The sequence below is a fragment of the Branchiostoma floridae genome, chromosome 2, assembly GCF_000003815.2.
Source record: "Branchiostoma floridae strain S238N-H82 chromosome 2, Bfl_VNyyK, whole genome shotgun sequence".
Taxonomy (NCBI): domain Eukaryota; kingdom Metazoa; phylum Chordata; class Leptocardii; order Amphioxiformes; family Branchiostomatidae; genus Branchiostoma; species Branchiostoma floridae.
Window position 1 is genome coordinate 16,397,139 of NC_049980.1, and position 23,077 is coordinate 16,420,215.

At 41.8% G+C, this 23,077-nt stretch overlaps 3 protein-coding genes across 5 annotated transcripts in view; 2 read left to right on the top strand and 1 right to left on the bottom strand.

Annotated features, from left to right (window-relative positions):
• The window catches only part of LOC118409558 (peroxisomal NADH pyrophosphatase NUDT12-like), a 15,029-nt gene extending 6,587 nt beyond the window's left edge, over positions 1-8,442 (top strand). For both annotated transcript variants that reach the window (XM_035810664.1, XM_035810663.1), the window contains exons 2-5: positions 4,190-4,403; positions 4,863-5,713; positions 6,269-6,468; positions 6,887-8,442. In XM_035810664.1, coding sequence (XP_035666557.1) covers positions 4,198-4,403; positions 4,863-5,713; positions 6,269-6,468; positions 6,887-7,033 — 1,404 coding nt within the window. In that variant the 5' untranslated portion in view covers positions 4,190-4,197 and the 3' untranslated portion in view covers positions 7,034-8,442. The remainder of the gene's footprint in view (positions 1-4,189; positions 4,404-4,862; positions 5,714-6,268; positions 6,469-6,886) is intronic.
• LOC118409557 (putative uncharacterized protein DDB_G0290521) lies at positions 214-3,550 on the top strand. Its single transcript, XM_035810662.1, has one exon. It carries the CDS (start codon positions 498-500, stop codon positions 1,950-1,952), a length of 1,455 nt encoding a protein of 484 aa, XP_035666555.1. The 5' UTR covers positions 214-497; the 3' UTR covers positions 1,953-3,550.
• LOC118409552 (mucin-5AC-like) overlaps positions 8,443-23,077 on the bottom strand; it is a 47,855-nt gene continuing 33,220 nt past the window's right edge. Inside the window, exons 56-86 of one of the 2 annotated variants that reach the window (XM_035810655.1) lie at positions 22,613-23,077; positions 21,973-22,172; positions 21,373-21,657; positions 20,982-21,098; positions 20,551-20,687; positions 20,190-20,329; positions 19,654-19,860; positions 19,052-19,251; positions 18,542-18,721; positions 18,030-18,280; positions 17,629-17,818; positions 17,013-17,251; positions 16,608-16,737; positions 16,235-16,417; positions 15,919-15,953; positions 15,647-15,790; positions 15,112-15,244; positions 14,366-14,470; positions 13,853-13,939; positions 13,483-13,578; positions 13,164-13,259; positions 12,895-12,999; positions 12,591-12,640; positions 12,091-12,145; positions 11,825-11,874; positions 11,419-11,529; positions 11,025-11,129; positions 10,380-10,511; positions 9,933-9,978; positions 9,378-9,549; positions 8,443-9,029 (exon numbers count right to left, since the gene is read on the bottom strand). In XM_035810655.1, coding sequence (XP_035666548.1) covers positions 8,867-9,029; positions 9,378-9,549; positions 9,933-9,978; positions 10,380-10,511; positions 11,025-11,129; positions 11,419-11,529; positions 11,825-11,874; positions 12,091-12,145; positions 12,591-12,640; positions 12,895-12,999; positions 13,164-13,259; positions 13,483-13,578; positions 13,853-13,939; positions 14,366-14,470; positions 15,112-15,244; positions 15,647-15,790; positions 15,919-15,953; positions 16,235-16,417; positions 16,608-16,737; positions 17,013-17,251; positions 17,629-17,818; positions 18,030-18,280; positions 18,542-18,721; positions 19,052-19,251; positions 19,654-19,860; positions 20,190-20,329; positions 20,551-20,687; positions 20,982-21,098; positions 21,373-21,657; positions 21,973-22,172; positions 22,613-23,077 — 4,609 coding nt within the window. In that variant the 3' untranslated portion in view covers positions 8,443-8,866. The remainder of the gene's footprint in view (positions 9,030-9,377; positions 9,550-9,932; positions 9,979-10,379; positions 10,512-11,024; positions 11,130-11,418; positions 11,530-11,824; positions 11,875-12,090; positions 12,146-12,590; positions 12,641-12,894; positions 13,000-13,163; positions 13,260-13,482; positions 13,579-13,852; positions 13,940-14,365; positions 14,471-15,111; positions 15,245-15,646; positions 15,791-15,918; positions 15,954-16,234; positions 16,418-16,607; positions 16,738-17,012; positions 17,252-17,628; positions 17,819-18,029; positions 18,281-18,541; positions 18,722-19,051; positions 19,252-19,653; positions 19,861-20,189; positions 20,330-20,550; positions 20,688-20,981; positions 21,099-21,372; positions 21,658-21,972; positions 22,173-22,612) is intronic. The other variant, XM_035810654.1, reaches the window with a different exon arrangement.

A 23,077-nucleotide genomic window follows, 5' to 3' on the forward strand; every position in this document is an offset into this window, starting at 1 on the left:
TGTGGCATCTGGGGATCGAGCAAAACGACGGACAGACTAAACTTTCGTTCCATTGTGCGGGGTTGTCAGCGGATGTCAACGCTTTTGTGGGTGGGTGTTTGGTATGTCAGAAAACCAAGGGAGGGCAACGTAAGCCCCGAGCCCCCTTATGCCCTAGCGTGGTAGGCTACCCCAATGAGAGAGTTGCTATGGATATAGTAGGTCCACTGGCAAAGTCCCAACAAGGTTCCAAATACATACTCGTTGCGGTCGACTATTTTACCAAGTTTGTTGAAATTTTCCCCCTAGCCGACGACACCGCCCCTTCAGTTGCCAAAAGCTTTTACCAGGGTTGGGTCTGTAGACACGGGGTCCCTACATCCCTACATACTGACAGAGGATCCAACTTTCAATCAATACTGGTAACGGAGCTTTGTAAGTACCTGAAAACCCATAAAACACGGACCACATCGTACCACCCCCAATCTGATGGGTTGGTCGAACGTTTCAACAGGACAATGGGCGCTATGCTCAGGGCCTACGTTCGGCAATCTGACCAGCGGGATTGGGACTTCCACCTTCCCGCGGTACAGTTCGCATATAACACAAGTTGTCAGGCCACAACAGGTTTTTCCCCTTACTTTTTGATGCACGGGCGTGAAGCCCGCCTTCCCGTGCACCTCCTCACAGGGGTGCACTGTGACTCTACCTCCACTTCGGAGTTTGTTGCAGCGCTCAACGACAAAATGCCCGCTATTTTCAAATTGGTGCAGCAACACACGGCCCAGAAACAAGCTCGACAGAAAGAACTATTCGATTCCAAGGTCTATGGACAGCCACATGCTGTGGGTGACCTGGTGCTAGTACGGAATAACGCCGGGAAACCTGGCCTGGCCCGGAAGCTGGCCAACAAGTTCCATGGCCCGTACGAAGTATTGAGTAGGGTAGGGGACAATGCCTACCGGGTGAAAAACACCCGTGGCCGACGGCAAATTGATGTGGTAAATTTCGAACATCTCAAGGCCCTTACTCCACAGATGTTTGATCCTGACTATGACCCCAGGCAAGAGGGTCGCCGTCCGACGCGCAGGCGTCGTAAAGCTAACCACGTGACTTCTCCCCCTAGGCCACCAATCTCGGAAACCTCACCCACCGACGGCGATGACGAAGAGTCTGACGATGAAGCCCCGAGCGAGGACCCTGTAACCCCCCAAGGACATAGCTCCGCGGGGTCCCCTCCCTCTTATGTTTCAGATCCGTCCTTATCTGACACCGAACCCAAGTGGCTCCGAGCACCTGTGGCGCAGCGTCGACCCTCAGCGCCGTCATCCCCTACGCACAACCGGCCACCTGACACAGCACAGACGGCACCCATCCAGTCACCTGGCCCCGACCCACCACGTCCCCAGACACCTGTTCCAGATCCGACACCGGCACCAGCCCAGACACCTGTTCCACATACGACACCGGCACCAGCCCTGACACCTGTTCCAGATCCGACATCGGCTCCAGATCCGACACCTGTTCCAACCCCGACACCTGTTCCTGCTCCGACACCTGCTGCGCCACCTACTCCGACACCTGCTCCGACCGACACGACAGCGACAACATCATCACCTGTCCTTCCGTCGCCGTTACCGCAACGTACCAACCGGCGTCGTCGTAGACAACCGCGAGACATGAACAATTTTATATGCTTCCCGGACGCGTATACCTCCAGTGACAGCAACAGTGATACAAATCATGTCCACCCCAATGTATGCCAGGTCACTAATAGTTTAGACGTGGGGCTGACTACACAGTGCCAACCTTCGGATAGGTCGTGTCCCGGGGGGGAACAGTTCAGTGAAGGTCCCCCTGCCCGTCCCTTGGAACCCTCAACTTACGACCTCTCGCCAAATAGATGGAATCCGGTGGCCCATTTCATGACAGCTGTAGTCCGGGCCTTCACCAGCCCACCGAAACCTTTCTAAGAAATTCATGTCAAATTAGGAGTGGAAAATTCTTCGTTCCGTCGAAGTCCTTCGTGTTCTCTCGTGGTTCGGGCACCCCCCCCCCCCTCCCCAGGTTCTATGTCCCCCAGAGGAACGGGATTTGACCCTCTGCCTGCCCCGTCCTCTCTCTCCTTGTCGTGACTCGCCTCACACATAGACGGGCATGGTTAAATCCCCTAAAAAGTTCCGTAGTGACGTGACCGTAGCGGGGTGTCCTTCCTCCAACCACTTTCGATCGGGTTTCCGTACTTAGGTACTTACGGTTTGGCAAGCTTTTTCCTCCTCCTCGGTTTCGGCTACTGATTGTGTAAATGCGGGCAGATTTCAGCCTTCTAGCTGTCCTAAAGTGGTCTCCTAAAAAAGCAAACGATTCCACGAAAGCAGATGTAGTAGTTATTAGCAGGGACGAATTGTTAGGGATTAAGGTAGTGGGACCGCCTCGTTCTTTTCTCCGTTGGGACCCGTTTTCCCTTCCGAACGCGTTGGCACTCACTAGTCCCCTCCTCGTCTGGCAACCAAGGACCCGCCAAAGTGCAGTGGGTCCCGAGCAAAAACGCTCTCAAACTGGTTAGACCGGGTTCGACATGATTTATCCTGTCTGTGTGTATTACTCGGGTACAGAGTCTTGTCTACGTTGATGTGTGTACAAAATGCTTTTGATGATATGATTACTAATGTTCGGAACTTTGATGATGTTACTGTTCAGGAAAGTACTTTGGTATTATGGTGCTCCGTTATTCTGATGCTTCGATGACCTTATTGTTTGGGAAATTGTTTTGGTATTGTTTGGTATTTGTTTGGTATCGGTATTTTGGATTTTGTTGTCATGCCTTCTGTTGCTTTCTATATGTAATGTTGTTTCGAATTCATTCTGTATGGTGCCATGATGTATTTTATGTGATTCTGTATTCAACGAGATTCTCACCTAAGTGTCAAAGTCGATACAATTGATTTTTTTTTACTTGATTTGTACTTAATGAGATTGAAAGACCAGTCGTATCTGAGTCGATGCGATAAATTTTTTTTCTCTCTTCATCTGTACTTAGTGAGCCGACATTGATGTATGCTAAGGTGTGAGTTATGGTGTACGTATGGTTCCGGGTATTCGAAATTCATTGTGACATTCTTACGTGATTTATTAGTTAAAGTTAGTTCAATCTTACTGAGATATGTTAAATGATGCGGGAGCATCATTAAGCGTTGCGGGGGGGATGGTGTAGCAAGTCTGTTATTACGTTGGGCGGCCCAGGGGTCACGTGGTGAGAGCACGTGACCATGGGCGCGCCCTGACGTCAGCTAGGCCACGCCCCGCAGCGCTCGCGTAAGCTCCGCCTTCCAAATGATGTAATATAAGACGCGGTACGCGCTAGTTAGACTAGAAGCAGACTCAGGGACAAGGTCAACCGCATCTTCCGCCGCCGTAGTTACGTAACCGGTTAGTTAATATCATCCACCCGCATCTGTCCAGGTATCTTATCTTGCATTATTTGTATTAAGCCAGTCTTTATCATTACCTCCGTTCACTTGCCTAAACTGTATACCATCGGTCGTAGTAATAAAGATCACATCAAACTGTACACTGAACCCTGGTCCTTGGCTATATTGGTGAGAGTGCATAGCATAGATACGTCACCTTGACGTATAGGTAAATGCCCAAATCCTACCACTAAGACCATTTGTTACAACAAACACACAGGATACCAAATAAGAGTCTTCATATTGTTCTTTCACATCTTCTTTGACCTTGGAATTGACTTTGGCATTCTATGACATTAGTATTCGTTTTCTGATATTTGTTGTAATCTACTATTTGTGTTGCAGAAGTTTTCGTATGGTTGAAAAGGTTTTCTAATTGATAATTTGGAAATGGCTGAAAATTGATGGCCTTCGTCCGTCGGGCTGATACCTTGGGTGATACGGAATACACCGTGTTGTATTCTATATCTAGCACTTTTTAGTGTATTCCTTGGTTCACCAATTGGGTACAGAACTTTGACAGCTGGGTATGAAAGAATTCGAAATATGATTTTTGGGACCATATGGATAATTTCCTAAAATTTTATTGCCCATGATGTTGTTTTTTACTAACTTAATCTAAGAGAAAAAAAACAAAAACATTTGCATTCCAACAGAGGAACAAAAAAAATAGCCAGGCATTATTTATTGCTTGGTCTTGGTAGATGTATGTAACATTAACGTTAATATTTCCCCCTAAGTTGCAGACATGGAGACAGACGGCCTGCCTATCCAGAAGCAGTTCCAGGAACACTTCTTCACCTGTGCTACCAGGGGGGATGTGAAGACTATGGAGGAGGTGCTACAACATGGCACGGTCAACATAAATGCCACCAATGACCACGGCTGGACTGCACTCATGTTCGCTGCCAGGACTGGACAGGACAAAGTGGTCAGGCTACTTTTAGACCATGGGTAAATGAGCTTTCGTCACCAAGTAGTTAGGGAGATGTTGAGAAAAGTCTGAGTAGATAAATGTAAATGCAGAAATGTTTGGTTTAGTTATATTTTGCAGTAGTAGTGAAAATAAGGTTTGAAGTGTTTGAAGTTGGCATCTGAAACAATTTTGTAACACTAACAGTAAAATAATCCATGTTTGCATTGTTTTGATTTTGCAATTGCAGAAACTGTGAAACTGCAGCGATGGTAAATTCTATCTGGGATTGTGAATATGGTTTAGAATTACTGCTCCATCTAAATAGCAGAATTAGCCATCTTTAAGACTTAGCAACTAAGTAAGACTGTCATAAATTGTATGCTTGTTAGATCGGCCTGCTGAATCAATAAAAGGAGAGGACGACAGTTAGCATACCTTGAGGAGGTGCCTTTTTTGTTTAGAATTTCAGAAAGTTTGTATTTTTCTTCTGTTTAAAGGTGTGACACAACAGTGATGAACAAGTCGTGCCAGACAGCAGCAGACATTGCCACATTTTGGAACCACACGGCCGTCCTGAATGAGTTAGAGAAGAAAGGGCAGACATCTGGCAGTCAGGCGCAAAATGTTTGTAACTACTTTGGCTACAACCCTCTTGATCGCTGTGCACACAAGAGAAAGGATGCACAGTGGCTAGAGGAAAAACTCAGGGACCAATCTACGGTAATTCTGCTGTTTCATGATCTTGGGCTTGTGGTTGCCAAAGGTGAGAAGCTTGCTGCACAAGCAAGGGTCACTCAGCCATGCCATTTTACTTTCAATGACATTGCTGCATTCCTTGAGGAACTCGGGACAGAGAAAGTTCTTGTGTTCCTTGGCCTGGGGAGGCTGCAATCCGACAAAACGGAACCAAGTCCTCCCACAAGTGACAAGGAGGGGCATCTCACTGCATGGTTTGCTCTGGATGTCACATCAATTTCACAAGAGAAAATCCTTAGCATCAAAGAAGGCTTGGAGATTGCCTCATCTCCCTTCCCTGGTCTGTTCCAACTGCCAGAGAAAGAAGCTGGTATCGTAGCCCAAGCAAGGTCCCTTCTGGCCTGGCACCAGCGGTACAAGTTCTGCCCAACTTGCGGCAGCACTGCCTTAGTGGAAGAAGCTGGCTACAAGCATACATGTCAGAAGGAGGGATGTCCGAGTTTGAAGGGCGTACACAACACCTCCTACCCCAGGACAGACCCTGTCGTCATCATGCTGATCGTCTCCCCAGATGGGAAGAAGTGCCTGCTGGGAAGGGGCAAACGGTTCCCTGGTAGGATGTACTCCTGTCTGGCTGGCTTTATGGAACCAGGTAAGATTCTGGTTGTACAATCTTTTTTAACAGGATCTTCCAATACTAAATATTTTGTGTATATTGTGTCTTGTGTTATAAATGAGTCTTGAAGTTCCAACTTACTACATGTAGTCTATAGTCATTAGTCGACCATTAGTAAATCATGCTGGAAATCTTGCAGATGTTTATGTTGTCTCAATTTCAAGAAGTACTGTTCCATTTTTTAAAAATTACATTCCTGAGCAGATAGATCTATAGGCAATTCTTGAAATTACATGACCCACATATTACAGAAAGAGTTGGGCTTGTTATCTTTTTTTGCTGCCAATAAAGAAGTTCAACCCAACTTGTCTTGATAAATCCAGCACTCACTTAAGTTGTTGAATGGTCTTGTTGCAATAATGCTAATCACTTTCCTTGTAAAATGCGTATTCCTACATTTGTATGTCTCTATCACTTGTATATTTTCCAGGTCTGCCAAGTTGTAATTATCCCTCAGGCACAGACTTGTACATAAATAATTATTGTCCAGACATTTAGCCTTTCATGTACACATCCCCTCCCTCCTTCCAGGTGAGACCATAGAGGATGCAGTACGTCGAGAAGTTTACGAGGAGTCTGGAGTGAGAGTCGGGCGTGTGCAGTACCACTCCAGCCAGCCCTTCCCTCTCCCAGCCTCACTCATGATTGGTTGCCTAGGTTACGCCACCTCCGAAAACATCACAGTGGACAAGGAGGAGTTAGAGGATGCACAGTGGTTTACCAGACAACAGGTAAATGCTCATTCTGTCAGTTTTAATGCCATTATAAGGCTGTACTGATTTGATTATATAGATGACATCTGTTGGGCACTACAAAATTGATGTGAAAAAAAAATTGCAAAAAGAATGTGCATTGAATAGAAGTGGTCAGGAATATTTATATTATATATGTGACCACTTTTTTTGTGGTCCCTAGATAGTCGCATTGACACAAACACTAAGAATCCTGTCTATACTGACCACCTGTCCATGTAGGCCAGATTTCATTCATCCTTGAGTGGTCTTCTTGAGCAGTTTTGAATATGTAAAAGAAATGAATGAATGATACCACAGTCTATAATCCTATCTACTCAAGATGTCACTTCCTTTTCTTGGTTAGGTTCTATCTTGTACATTTACATGAAAAGTTGATATATGGATGTCTCAACAGGTAGCAGAAGTGCAGACGGGTGCCCCCCTCCCCACTGATGCCCTGACAAACCCACGTGCTGAAGGCCCGAGCTTCTTCCTGCCCCCAGCCCAGGCCATTGCACATCAGCTGGTCAAAGCATGGCTCAGAATGTCACCTAACCTTTAAACAGATAGGGGAAGCTTGCTTTGCACCCTTTATAATGTGACATACTGGTAATGGTATAGATGTTGAGATTGAAAAAACAATCTTTGCAAATAACAGAAAAGAGATGCCTATTAAGCTTCAATGGAAGCCCAGCCAAGTAGAGACATGAAAAAACAAACAAAATCTCATGGAATTCTATATGAAATTATTTTTGATATCAAGTACTCTATTTCATTTACTACAAGAAAAGGCTTAGTCTGGAAGTGGAATCCTTTTTTTATGATAAAGAAGTTGACTCCAAAAATCATTGAGAAAATGACGTTATTTATGAATTATCAAAGAAAGAATTAGTTAGCTTTGAACCACCAATCTACCTCCAACAACCCTTACAGAGGCATTCTCAATGGTCAGGGTTGGAGAAAATGTGTGCCATTCATGCAGAAGAAGAGGATAAATGGTAGTTTCAAGAATGTTTACAAACATGATGTATGAAATACTGGAAAACCACACAAGCTTAACCTTTTGATATTATATCAACCTGGCAGTGTTTCTGCATTGTATCATTGATGAAAAATAGAACAATCAGGATAACTGACTTTTAGATGTCAGTTGAAAATGCTTTTTAAAAATCATACATGATGCAGTGTTGTGATTTTCAATTGTGTATCCTTTCTTTTTAGCTTTGTCAGATGTGTTGTGAAGATTTAGAAAAGAAGATTTTGAATTCATCCTTAATTGTGAGGTATTTGCCTTTGTAGAAATGTCGAATTTGTAGTGAAAAGAAATTCTGTGCTGTGACTGAAGATTAATGAAAGAAATTATTGCTTGTTAACCTTATAAGCTCATACTGGTTTACCATAAGTTCAGGAAGGTTTACTCTACCAAAACCTTGTACCTGTATCTAACTCTAAGCTTCAGATTGTGCAGATGGGAATGTAGGACATCTAGTGGTTACTAAATGTGGACATTGATACTTTCAATATGTATCTTATACAGTAATCAATTGGTATTCAAAATTACTTCTTATGAACTAAAGGAAATAATCAGTTTGCGAGTGAAGTAAAAGATTTGGCAAAAAATGTAATAAGACTTAATTACTATTAAGTAACTTTAAATTATTTCCAAATGAAATGTATTTGTAAGAAAAAAAAAAGATTGGAATACTTGCTTGCTAGACTTGAAGTTGCAACAAACTAGATGTTTGATATCAGATTTAATTTACTTTCTGTTAAGTCTACTGTAGTGTGGATGGTTATATGATTACAAAACAACAGATCACTAAGACACATACATTTATGCAATGCAGATGTAATTTATTTCCAGAACTAGAGCACTTCTGACAAACAGTAAACCAAGAAAGAACAGTCTTCATTGTATATATTACTAGCTATAACTGATTAAATCTTAAAACACCTGTGCTCAAATAAACTTTCAGAAGACAAAGTATGTTATCATTTCTACAGATAAAGTTGTTCCATGCCAGAATCATGTATTCAAGAAAACCCAAGCCTTTGCTTCTAACAAAAAATCATCAGAGTATACAGTGTTTTTTCAAGGTCATTGTTCTTTCTTTGACAGTTGTCAGTCTGACAGACATGGTCATGGTTTGATGGGACATTACCAGCTTCTTTACCTGATTGGTCAAGAAAGTGCCGTGTGACTAGGAAGCGGAAATGAATCATACTTGCAAAGTGGAAAAACTAGAATGCTTGACTTGACGGGAAATTTCTCTCTTTATACTTACAAGACGATTACGGTCTAATAGATGGTTACAACAATAAGCATCAAAACGATACTACGTCAAAAGGTCGTTAGAGGCAAAGTCAAACTGTCCAATCAGGTGGCTGATGTGCTTCAGGGAGTCTCGGGTTCAGTTCCCCACTGCAGGCACTTGCTGACATCACAGGTACACTCCTGGATGTAGTCGTAAGAGTGCTGCTGCAGGGTTCCGTCCTCACACATTAGGTCCACAGTTCGCCGCTCGCTCTTGGAAGGCTGGCAGCACTGGCACTCGTGGCTGTGGGGTAAGAAAAAAGCATTATGGAGCATGCCAAGGTTTAGATTATCTGTAGCCAGTTTTCTGAATGACAAGTCTTAAAATACATGTAGTCTACCAGCCTTGTACTTACATTGGGATCTTGATGCATGATAGGGCTTATGATAAGGTGCAGCTGGAAATTGTTCTTGATATAAATGATCTGAATCAGATGTTAACTTTATGTTGAGGTTCAAATGTAATCTTTATGTTGAGGTTCAAATGATGAGTTTCCTTGTGGTTTAGCAATGCTTGAAATGTAACAGAAGGGTAATATTTTTTGGTAAACCCTAACAAGGATGTTTATAATGTTTTTTTCTAGTCACTTACTTGTAAGCACTATCAAAGCTGAGGTCGTTGGGGAAGGTGACAGTGGTGAAGGATGGGCAGTGTCCAGCACACTGGGTGATGTTGACAGGCATGGTGGTCACACATGCCCCCACGGTCAGGAGCTGAGGACGGCCCTCCACCAGCTCAGCAGAACAGGACCCACTTGGAGGCTCTGAGAGGAGAAAGGTAGAATTTCAGATCTTTCTGAACAGATATTCTACATTATGATTATGATAGATATTTGTACAACACATAAGATTTTACAAATTAGTTAAATAAGGCAGTTCCAAAGTATGAAAGTAAGTGTTTTTTCTTAGTCTTTTAACTTCAAAATTTTACTACATGTAGTAGGACTTTGAATATGCTTTTTTTGCAATGTTTACAATAATTTGAGTTAAAAATCTTAGCATGTGCAGTTATTGATGACTCGAGTCATAACACTCTGTTAGATACATGAGTGGTTCTGGGCTATCTCAATACTTAATCCTTTGACATATTTATTCAAATTTGCATGTTGATGGTAATGTTTAACATGTATTTTATAATTTCGCTTACCCTGGCAGATCTGGCAGCATCCTTGCTCATCCCACATGATAAATTCCTACAAAATAAAGAAGGGAATGATGAATGACATAGATATCCTCAGGTTTTAGGTGTGTTTTTTATTTATAAAAGATTAACCATTTGTTGGTTGCTAGCAATGATACTGTCCCAAAATACAAGAAAAGAAGTGGACCACATGTACTCAGTTGTGGCTGATGCTTGATAATATCCAGTAAATGATTCAATGATGGCACATCTTGGAGAGATAACTCCAAATGTTTTTATTCTTCTGGCTTCTTGTTTGTATCATGAAGTGTATCATGAAGTGATGCAAGTTACTTAGGTTACAATCTATGTGCGTAATGATTAAGAAGGACACTTAGTGACAATCAATATGCCTGATGCCTGCTTACTCGTATCATTATAAAAATGTATGTCTCCACACACTGTTAATCTCACCTCAGGACAGTTGGTGACTGATGGGCATGTCTGTGTGTAGCACACCTCGGACACCATGCCATTCTGCTCCACACACTTACACTCCTCCTTGTTGCACTGGTCTTCTCCATTCTGTACCCACTCATCACCAGGCTGAAACAGAACACACAGGACAGTTGGTTCATGTATTTTTGCATGTGTAGGTTTGTTGTACAACATGCATTTTCACAACTCTTTTTGAAACCACCACATTCTTCTTAATGCCTATCTATCATAGTACACAGAGGTGGCTCTAGATGGAAAGATGTTTAATGTTACAATTGTTTTACTGTGTGGGGAGTAACCTACATGTACCTATATCAATATATCTATATCCATAATGTCAAAAAATTGTGGCAAGGAGGCTCTGATTAGCCATTCTCCCACCCATTAGATGAAAAATCCTATCTGTAGTGCTGAAAATGGTTACTGTCCTTGGTGCTGAAATGATCATTACTTCATAACAATCTTTATTTTTTCATGTCTGTTTAGCCACAGCCAGTAATGGCAGGGGCACCACATTTCTGGTGGTACTTACCACTATCAAAGGGACATTTTGGCGCTATGTTAATGGTTTTTAGACTTAAAGAAGCTATTTGTGTTCTTCCATATATCGGCAGCACTTACCTGATAGAGGATGAATCCTTGATCGCTCTGGGCATCCATAACAACACAGTCTGTCTTGGTACACTCACCACAGCACTGGTCTGGCATATCCACCATAGTGTAGCCCTGTATGGGTGGATCAGAAAGAAATGGGGTCGTCGGAAGGGTATTAAGTATCTTGTAATTTGAACATGTATCCATTAAAACCAGGATTTCTAGATTCTAAAATTTACAGATTACATGAGATAGGAGAAAGCCCTGATATGTCTGTAAGGAGTCTAAGAAATTGTTTGCACATAAATGCTTTGAGATATCTGAGGCTCAAAGAAATGGTAAACACTGAGAGTGAGAGGGTTTGGTTGCTGGATTCAAGAAATGATGTAACACTTGTTGTGAAGAGTAAATACCAACTCACAGCAGGGCAGGCTGCACAGACTTGGGTCTCACACATGGCCTCATATGCGCCGTTGTTGGGCTTGCAGGAACAAACTGTGCACACGTCATCAGGGGTCCACATGTCTCCTGACTGGAAGGAGATTGAAAGCAACATTTAAAAAAAGCTTGAAGTATGGCTCCTGTTATTGTTAAAAGAAAGCCATATTTTTTTGTTACAGTATTGCTTACTTTACTTACTTTGTTTGAGCTCCTGCTCGAGCCACGCTTGAAAGTATTACTTATGTGTCAAATTTTATGTACTGAAATTTTCGTTATAGACTGGTTCAAGAAAGATATCCTCTTACAATAAGTAACCATTTTTTTCTATTCAAATGAGTTATGGTGGGTCAGACACACAGAAAAAACGTTGTGAGGTTTGAACTTACGCTGTGACATGAGCCATTGATGTAGCAGCTCTCAGATCCACAAACAGAGACTGTGGGAAAAGTGGACATTAGGTTAGTAACTTTGCATTTTGAATCAGAGGAAAGAACTTGAAATTGCTACTGTCTTAAAATTGTTCTGTTTTGGAGTAAATACTAGTGTGCCCACAAGATGATTGCAAAAAATTCTGATTGTACATTATTCAGTTTTAAGTCAATTCCCATAAACCCACTTAAAAGTAATTTCTAGAAACAAATACATTACTTACCACATGTAGTTGGGCAGCCACATTCATTGAGATTGACCATGTCAGCCATGAATCCCTGTAACAAGTATGGAGAAAGTTAAACATCTCAATAGAGCTAGAGTAAAAATGTAAGAAGTGTATCTTTTATCACAATGTACAGCTTTTGGTAAACAGTTTGAGGTGTACTGAATACTGTAGTTGTTTTAGTCTTTGGAGATATGGGACTGCTGCAAAGCAATAGTTACATAATTATGTAGTGAAATATGATGGTGAAATGCTCATCATTTGTGTGAAGTACCAACTAGCAAAAATGATAAAAGGAACATCAAAAAACATTTACCAACTGTATATTCCCAAATTGAGGTTTAGCAGATATAGGCTTTAATTTCCAAGTAAAATTTTGATTTTCAAGAAAAATGAAAAAAATGAACATTGTAATCACATAAAATGCTTTGCAAATGACTAATTTGTGGTCTCTTAACAAAAGTTTTGTTTTCAAGAACAGCAAGAAAGCAACATACATGTGGGCAGGTGAGGTCATGGCAGTGGACACCCATTGGCTCCTGGCAGGCTGAAGTGGGAGAGAAGGTATTGTTAGAATAATGGAGGGGGACATTTGTCCTGCAGTATTACTGTTGCAGACTCAAGCTATAGATAAATTGGACAGAAACTAGACACAAAATGGCAGGTTGAAATGCTTGAGTGCCCATTTGACATCTGCTCCTTTCCATAAGGCTCCCTTTATATATCAAGGGCTGTTGTTTTTTCTTGAAAAGCAGTCTGGGCTGTGCTTCAAATATATCTGGCAATTCTGTCTCTACTTACTGCACTCATACTGGGAGCAGCAGGCTTCAGCATTGGTGACCACAGCTGTCATGCCAGACACAGGGCAGGCTGGGATGGTATCTTCACATTGGGTCTTGTCACAACCTGGATATCAAAGAAATACAACTTAATGATCTCCTGCTGAAGTTTTCATGCTTTAAATCAGATTTTGAATAACAAAACATAAAAGCAACACAATTAAAAAAATACTTATTTTGCGTTATAATGTGCTGAATTCAACAAGGAAGGAAAATTAGGATAATACATACTGCATTCATAAGTGGTGCAGCACTCTCCCACAGTGGACACAAGTACCTCATCATCTTGACAGGATGGTGGCACAGGGCACAGAGTTTCATCACAGACTAGAGGGACAGGAAACATTACCCACGCATGTAGTTAATCATGTCAAACTGTGTCCCAAGAATAGTGTTTCCAATATCCAATCAACCCTAGGAAAAAATGCCACTCCTGGCTTTTTTAATCTGACATTTGAGTGATGACAACATTATAGACTTGTTTTTCAACAGGTTCTCTTCATTGGAAATGTGCTTATTCAATGTATAGAATTATATTGAGATAACTCACCACACTGGTACTCCTTACAGCAGTGGCCTTCAGTGGTCTGTAGTGTCTGGTGGGGGGAACAGGTCGGGACGATCGGGCACAGGCTGGAGTCACACACTGCAATGGTGATAGAAAATAAACAAGGACATTATATAAAAATTACATGTTGTTTATGTTCAGAAAGCACCAAAAAATGTTAAGAAACACACTGAAGTTCAAATTTGTGGCTTACCTTTCAAATGTATTTGCTATTATCAGATGCTGATATTGTTGTCAAATGACATGCAATCAAAACCTTTATACCGATAATGTTTTTCCTGTTTGTTCAAGGTGCTAACAATTACTCAACACACTTACTGTAGTTTTATATTTAAAAAGACATGGTTCTTACTGAGTTGTGGGCAGCACTGTCCCTCTACCTCTACCAGCACCTCAAACTGTCCTGGGATCTTGTCCGAGCACATGGAGTTGTTGCAAACTGTAGAGAAAGACTTGTCACATAACTTTGTCTTGATTGGATGTCAAAATGTAATTGACACAGATTTTCTCCCTCTCTGACTCCTAAGCCCTGACAGCCCTTACAAGTTGCTTATTAAGGACCATATAGTGTATTTCAGGCATATTGTGTATCTTACACAAACCCATTAACGACCTTTCAGTACACCTAGAAATCTGATGATTGCATTTCAGCACTAAGGACAGAGCCTTTCACTCACTGGATAAGAACACAGAAAGGAGCCATTAGCAGCATTTCATTAGAGATCTTATGGAACACTATCTGAAATGAGTAAGTAACTTTCATCTAAACTTTTTTGTCTTCATGCTTATTTGATAACATTTCAGCACCAAGGAGAGAACCTTCCTTTGCCGAACAAGGCTGCAGGAAGGAGCAACTGTCCTATACCTGCAGTGTATTCAGGACAGCATTGATGTGCATCCACAGGAACAGCCATTTGTCCTTCGCTGAGTGTTGGCATGACTGGGCTGGGGCATTCCTCTGGTACACAGCCTGGCGTGGGGAGGGCATCAGCAATGGTAAGTAGGACCATTTCTTACAGTTGGTGCCATAAGTGTTGTTTAGCTCTTGTAAAGTCTCTTTCAAAATATAGCATGTCACGGAACCTAACTGTGCTTTGGGTACTGTTACCTAACAGTTTCACAAGACTAAGATATTTAACTTATGGCAGTACTTCACAAGACGTAGACAAACTTAAAGATATTTGACTTATGACAGTAAGTGTGACATTATGTAACTAACCCATGTGCATTAACTTCTTTGTTTGTTTGTTTGAACCTTTATTTATTCATGAAAGCTCAAATCGGCCTGCAGGCAGCTTTTCATTGAGGTTATGGGGGAAGAGGCAAGGGTCAGACAAGCAAGGGTCAGACAAAGTATATAACAGAGATAAAGTTACATCGTTTTGAGTCCTTATAAGTCCTATACATCTATATACACAATTTACATTTACATACATACAAAAACATGATAGAAACTGCTACATGATTCAAAGTCTGTTCATTTGGCCATAGTAGTACTGATCTCATTCTATGAGGCTTAGTGTAAAGAAGAAGAAAACAAGACTTAATATATTTGACTTGCTGCAGAAGGCTAAGATAAGATTGGATAAGATAAGATAAGATTGGACTCACGGCAATAGCAGGTTCCATTCTGGGAAGTGTCCATGACCTCTCCTGCCTGGCAGGTCTCCATGTCAGTACAGTCCACAGTGGTCATACATTCATCATACTGTGGCGTTTGACAGCAGTGATCCTCATCCCACACCTGGTAGAAACAAGTTACATCAAAAGATAAAACTATGTGAAGAAATATTATGAACAATATCTGGAATTTCATAATTTGAGCTGATACTTAGATTGTTCTTTTTTTTAACAATATTCAAAGTATTTTTATATATAATATAATGAGTAGGAGGTGGAAAATTCATATTCCTCATGCATTTTGATATATCTACAATTAAACCAGTCCAATTCTTCATTTCACTATGATCATAAAGAAGCAAGAATAAGCCAAACATATAAACTCGATGACAATACTAGTACCTACATGTGTATGTTTGTAAACATGTCTTTGTTGTGACCTGTACTTAGCCCAGTTAAATAACTTCACAGTCTTCACTCATTCATTGTAAATTAAACGAAAGACAGTGAGAGCAGATGAACCTACCACTGGCACCTTGTGTCCACTCCTGCACACCAACTGGTCATTGGGGAACTGTGGGCAAACCTTCTGTACACAGATGGTAGAGTTCAGGCCCTTGCACGTGCAAGTCTCGCATGGATCATTGTTGGGATGCCAGGTGTCTCCAAGCTATAGCAAAACATTAGGATAATAGATTACCTTAGAGTGCATATAGAAGTGCATGTTGCCATCAAAATTGCATTGGAAATGGGAGGAGATAATTTCAAATGACTGTAGAACTATTGGATAACACCTACTGCGAATGGACGTCCGGTTTCATCCACACACATTGCTGTAAAACAGAAAAAGAAAGCAAATTGACATCTTTTGCAACTGACTTCACATAAACAAGTAACTAAAGGAGTAGCGCAAGAACATAACTGAGCCAGAAGAAAGAACTTCATTTGACAAGACTGACAGTTGAAATAGAGATTGTGTCAAGAGCATCTGATATCATAACCAATATCAAAAACATATTATCAAAGGTAGCAGAAGGTGATGCCACCCGATAGCAATGTGAATGCTTTGATGATTTGTAGAGAAAGTGATCTTGAACAGGAAATTTAAACATACGGCAAGACTCAGGTGCAACACAGTCGCCATTGTGGTCCAGAACCATGTGAGGTGGGCAGAAGCAGCCTTCCGTCTCAGTGGTGTTGCACGGCACGACAGGGGTTAAACCAGTCACCATGTCACAGGTCATGGGGCACGGTGCACCACAGGAGTGGAACTCCATAGCAGCTGGGCAGTGGAACTCTGCAAGGTAGATGAAAATGTCTCAGAGTTCACTATATTTAATCAAATTTTTCCATTGAAACATTGAATCCTCCTCTGACAACACGAATGTATGTACCTGAAAGAGACATTTTACAAGCTCTATACATGCAGAAAGTGCTCTAAGCTGTAATATTGAAAAGTCATACAATTCTTCAGATGTGCTTCTTACCACAGAGGCCTTCGCGCCACTCGAGGCAGACACCATGACGGTCACATTCACGGGCATAGGCAGCAAGGGAGTCGCAAGACAGCTCCAAGCCCACGTTGCAAACATCATACTTGCAGGTATCAAGGAAGACCTAGTATGTCATAGGTAAACAGATACAATATGAGTTCCATCATTTGACTTATATTTACTTATGAAATTTAGCTTGCTGCTGAAGGATATATAACAGCAGAAGAATATTGCAGCTTGAACACATCACATAGCACAAGTAAAATGGCCCTCATCTTGGTTGTTGCACTTGTTTCCATGTTTTATATATATCTGCTTACTTTATGAAATCTTTTTTTTGTGAAATGTTCAAATTTCTTAACACTATCAGCACATCAGAACATGTACAATGTGATGTACCTGTGGGTTGACCAGCTGGTGACACTCTTCAAACACATCTGACAAGATGACTTCACACTGGGAGAAGTCAGCTGTGCATTCAGTTTGTGATGGGGATGTGGACTCGATCAGCCCACACTGGATCTCAGTCTGCTGTGTGCTCTCCATGGTCAGCCAGGACAGGGCAAAGATGTCAGTGTTTGTCTCAATGGTGCCCTGGGACGTGGTTAGGTCATCGGAGCCATCATGGTTACATGGTCCTGGTAGTTACAACAAAAGACAACAATTGAGTGACCCACACTACTAAAACAACGCTAGATGTGAAGTGCAACTAACAATATGCACACACCCAAGTCATGAGGCTTCCCCGCTCAAATACAATTATTGAAGAATTGATAAATACAATAGGCGATACAAGTCATAATGGTTATTGTATTAGATTGGTACAACTGCAACGCAGCATGAACATTTGTAGTTAATCATCTTGCAGATGCATTGAACTGTAACATAAGTTTCTGATTTTGAGCCTGGGTGCCATTTTAGTCAGCTTACTGGGGCTGTCAGAACAACCTTTTATTGATGTGAAGAAATAATACTGTGAAATATATTTGCACACCACAATACAGGCTGTCCTTACCACAAAGACCCTCAGTCCTGTCGTAGTAGACTGAGGATGGTACCAGGATGTCAAACCCATGGTTGATCTCATCAAATCGAACCCTAAGGTTAATGGCAGGGATCTCCAACACCAACTTGAGACCGTCCAGATGGACATTGATTCCACCAATGGACACCGGTGCAGACTGGTCAACACCATCGACTGTCACCTACAGAACAATACGAACACCTGTTTTACTGTTTATCTACATGGAAAGGCTACATACAGAAGGAATCTGCTGCTTTGGAACAGGGGATATGGGGCAGGAATGATGGGAATACGAACAGGGAATATGGAAAAATGATGGAATAGGGCACATACAGGGGATACACAAAATGTACACCACACACCAATCTAAGTTACACTGGACTATTTTTTACCTCAGATCCAGTTGAACGTGGACTTACTATCCTGTTTCTTTTCAGAGTGACCTCGTGTCCACCATAGCGGACAGTGACGGCCTTGGTACAGGTAGGATTGGGTCCTCCCTCACACAGCTCATTGTCACCAATAACCTCAAACTCGTGAGTGGTGGTCTCACGGGCCAGTACATAGGAGCACTGACCCTGGAAGGGGTAGTAAGTGCCATCAAAGGTGATGTAGTGTGGATCACCATAGCCGTAGCAGTAACCTAGAAGAGATGGAAAGAAGTGCATGATTAATGTTGGACTGATCAGAGCATTTTGGACTAATGTTTACAGCCTACATATTTGATATTTTTAAAAAAATCCTGAAATAAGTTTGTTTACAGCTCTCATAACTGGTCTAGCTTGTGATGTGTCATTTTCTCAGCCAGCTACATGCAAGGAACTCTAAGCAGCCAGAAGTACTGCCTAGCCAATATTCATTACGTTTTACATGTCAATATATGATGTGAGGTTTATTTCCTTACAGTCGGTGCACAGTGATGGCCTGATACACTGGTCTCCCTGCTGCACCATGTTGTCAGGACAGAAGCAGCCGGACACACATTCCACGTTACAGTCCACATTGGGGTCGTGCATGTTGTCACAGGTGAGCGGGCAGCCTGGGCCGCACTCATGGTACACCATGCCGGGAGGACACTCAGCAGCTGGGGATGAGATGGGACAATTCTCTAAATGAAACTCTGCCAAATGTTACCACACACTATCATGATACTTCATCTTTGAATGTCAGTTACTATTTGTATCATCTATTGTAATGTTTGCTTATTACCTTAGATATTTGTTCAATTATTCAGTGACTGAGATTTCATGCAGAGTTAAAGAGACAATTTCATCATAGTCATCCATATTTGGTTTTAGAGTACCTTTAGTTTTTATGCCTGTTATATGTTTTAGAAATCAACTGGAATACATTTGTATATAACTTAGAAACTTTCGGAGTCCTAGAAAGTGGAGACTGATTTGATGTGACTTACGACAGCGCAGAGGGTTCCTCCAGTCCAGCACGATGTCTTCGTCCAAACGTTCACAGGTGGTGGCGTATGCAGACAGGATATCGCACTCACAGTCAGCGAGGTCAGTACCATTGGTATGGCATTCACACACACGATTCACACACAGGTGATAGTACAGGTCAATTGGCACATGAGGGTGGCATGCAGAGAACACACTCGTCCTGTGTAGAGATGCATTTTTTTTTGGTCAAGACTTTTGTCTTCTCAGCAGTAGAAAATTTATTGGTTTAATGCCAAACTGACAATCTTGTGTCTAATATCTAGATTTTATAATGTTTTAAAGTATTACAGAATGGTGAAGGGGAATGAAGCGTAAATTTACAGACGATATGTTTCAATGGAATTAGAACATTGAATGAGCATAAAGTTCCATTTGATGGTTTGTGCTTCTTTCTCTGCAGTAGAATAGGTACATGTGAAAAAGATACACATCGTTCCTTACATGTATATGCATTTTCTCATATCTTGTAAGATAGATCCCAACAGCAATAGCACTTATTTAGACTGAGGCTTTGATAAGTCTATAGTTGATTTCTGAGAGTGAATCCAATGGAGTAACCTACCTGAGCACGTCACACTTAGCCTCAGCTTGTGCCTCGATCTCTGGTGGACAGACATGCTCTGTAGTGGATGTGAATGGACATTCACCCATCATCCAGTTGTCTCCAAAAGCAATGGCGTCATCCGTGAGGCTGGCATCCTGGAGAGTGAAGTCATCCTGGCTCTGGTGGTTGTAGGTGCCACACATGCCACACAGCATGTTCTGAAGGCTAAAGAGGGGAAACAACAATATGGTAGCTGCAGGATTATGTGTTGGCAAATGCATAGTAGGGAATTATGTCGGAGGGTTCATATCGAATCTCTTGCAAAGAAGGACAGCTGTATATGGACATGAAAAAAAATCATGGTTTATTTAGCAATTTTCATTTTGTCACAGAAAGTCACAAACCTTCCCTACAATGTCCTTCCTCCTGCTTAGGATATAGAATGAATCCTATCTGGTTGAGCTTAGGGTTACACTGACAGAGGTAGGGAATATACTGTGGCAATCATAAGGTGAAATTTTGATAGGAATCACTATTCCATCCTTAAATCTCACCTCTCATGAACAACAATCCTAGCCTCGTAGGTCTTGCTCCAGTAGATGTTGATGCCGTAATTGGTTTGAATGATGATCTCGTTACCAACAGAGGAGATCTGAATTCCACGGTTTGCCAGATTGTTGTTGAGTGTGGGGAGCTGTCATAGATGAATGAAAAGATTAGATGAAGCCATTATTACATATATACAAGTGCCTCTCAGGACAGAATGACATATCTGTATTGGGAGTCACCAAATCGGACAAATAAACCCTTCCTAAAGAGTTGCACTTTAGACCATGATAGAATCTGGCGATTCTATCACCCTAAATGGCTAGGCTGAAATGCTGATACTGATGCGGACATTCCTCCTCAACTCACCTGTGTCAAGTTGAATGCCTGTCCATTGAGAGTCAGGTGTGAAGGACGGTCCAAAATGATCACATCCTCTCCAACTCTAACATAGAGACCACGGTTGCAGTCATCCCTATTATCTGCTCCAGTACAGTCCAAGAAGGCTGAGATAAAGGTGAAGAACAGATAAGCACATCAGAGACAGCTAACTTTAATATGCCATACTTAACAGCAATTTTGCATTTAACATTCTTGAGACTACTGATGACAGTAGACAAAGAAGATCCTCTAGACAAAGTCTGCAGCTGTATATTTTTATCTGCTTAAGATGTCAATTTTCAGCATGTTGCAGCCTTATATTGTCAATACTGTGAAGATTTGAAGAGCGTTATTTTTCTATAAGTGTATTTCTGATGAGAATTGGAACCATAAGTTGCTGAAAGGAAAACTTTCCTCACCATGGACCTCAAACCTGTTGTGGACGCAGTCCTTTGCCAGCACGTTGTTGCAGATGGGGTAGTCATAGACGGTTCCATCAAATGTTTGGAGCGTATCATCAAACATGATGCAGGTATCTGGAGTACAACCATGCAAATGAAAGGGTGAGATGAAAATGTCTTCTTTAAGCAAGGCAAGGGGGAAATCAATCAACCTATACACCTGTGTTTGACCTGTACATGTATTTTATACTTCATATAGAATTTGAAATAATAGAGATAAACATTTCATTCAGCAATTCAAGCAATACTCTTAATTTTGTACAGTATATGCAAATGCCAACATCATCGGTCCCAAAATATCATACGATAATTGATTATCATTGGATAAATCTTGCACAGCAGAACTTACCAAGAACAATAAATGGCCTCATGGTGCTCATGGTGCTGGTGGTTACAGGTACTGTGGTGGGCTTGAAGGTAGTCAGAGGTGTTGTAGTGGTGGGTTTGGCTGCTGTTGTGGTCGGTAGGGGAGGCTTCTCTGTGGAGATCTGTCCTGTGGTGCTGGGAATAGGTTTGCCTCCTGTTGTCACTGGGAACAGTGGGATGGTTTCCGACACTGTCTCACCGTGAATGACAGGGGTTGTCATCAGGGCAGTGGTTGGCCTGGCTGTTGTCACCATTGTTGTGGTAGCTTCTGTAAATCAATGGATTGTTTTATAGTTCTGTTGAAATACATGTACATAAAGGTTAGGTTATGGCAACAGTTTTTTATTCCACATTCACTGTGTCATAATGAAGTTCAAGGGATAAGTGAATGTGTAATGACCCCATATGGTCCTTTTACGTCATTTTGTGCTGTAGTAGATATTTGTAATACTTTATGGTATTTGTTATAAACCTTGAATAACTTTAAGACAATATTCTATTAGTTTGCTAACACCTTAGGATCACAATTTGATGTACATGTCTTTCAGGAATACATTTTGAGAGCATGTTGCTGTAAACGTACCAGGTCCACATTGGCAGAAAAAGCGGATCTCATAGTCATGACACATATAGTTGTCAGCCGGCTGATCCATGTTGTGGCACTCCAGACCCTGGAAGATGGAGCAGGTGACATTCTGGTCGACCTGGTTGTGCATCAGGTTGTTGGTTCCCACAACACGACACTGCACAGCTGCCATCATGCCCTGGTCACAGAAGATGTACCTAGTGCAGAGATGGACAAGTACAGTGAAACCTCCATAAGTGACAACCTCAACAAAAAGGCCCTTTGGCCAAAGCGATCACATTGGTGGTCCCTTAGATAAACTTTTCCATTGACACAACTATTATCTGTGATGCCCACTTGTGTCCACATTGACCTTATTGGTCCCCTTTTGTTCTTGGTGAGGTTTCTCACAAAACATTTTGCATAACTACTATCATCAGACAACTGGGTTGAAGTTATGCTTTTTTTTAATTGCAGAACTTGTCACAGAATCTTTTTATGATTGTGCCTCACCCTGATTATGAATACATAAAGACCACTACATTACGGTAGCTGTAACTAAATTGGCTCCAGAGAGTATTTACTATGATTATAGCTAAGGAAAAACATAAAATCTGTCCTAAGTGATGAAGTTTAATCAAATCCAAATTGCACTTACTGCTCCCTCAGGCTGTCAATGGATTCCATGTCTCCACCCTCCCCACTATTAGGAGAGCCAGTGTTCATCCACTCAGTCCAGTAGTTAGTGTTGGTCAGACACATTGCTGGGTTCTCTGGGGGTACAGGCTTGGTAGCCACGATGGTGGTAAAGACAGATGTAGGCTTGGTGGCAAATGTTGTTGTACTGATGGTGGTTCCAGTGCTGGTCGTTATGCTAGATGTGGTGGTCTCATGGCCAGTTGTTGGAGATATGGTACTGGTGGTTGATGGAGTATTTCCAGTGGTGGTCTCATGACCAGTTGTTGGAGATATGGTACTGGTGGTTGGTGGGGTCTTCCCAGTGGTGGTCTCATGTTCATGAACTGTTGTTGGAGATATGGTACTGGTAGTTGGTGGGGTCTTCCCAGTGGTGGTCTCATGGACTGTTGTTGGGGATATGGTACTGGTGGTTGATGGGGTCTTC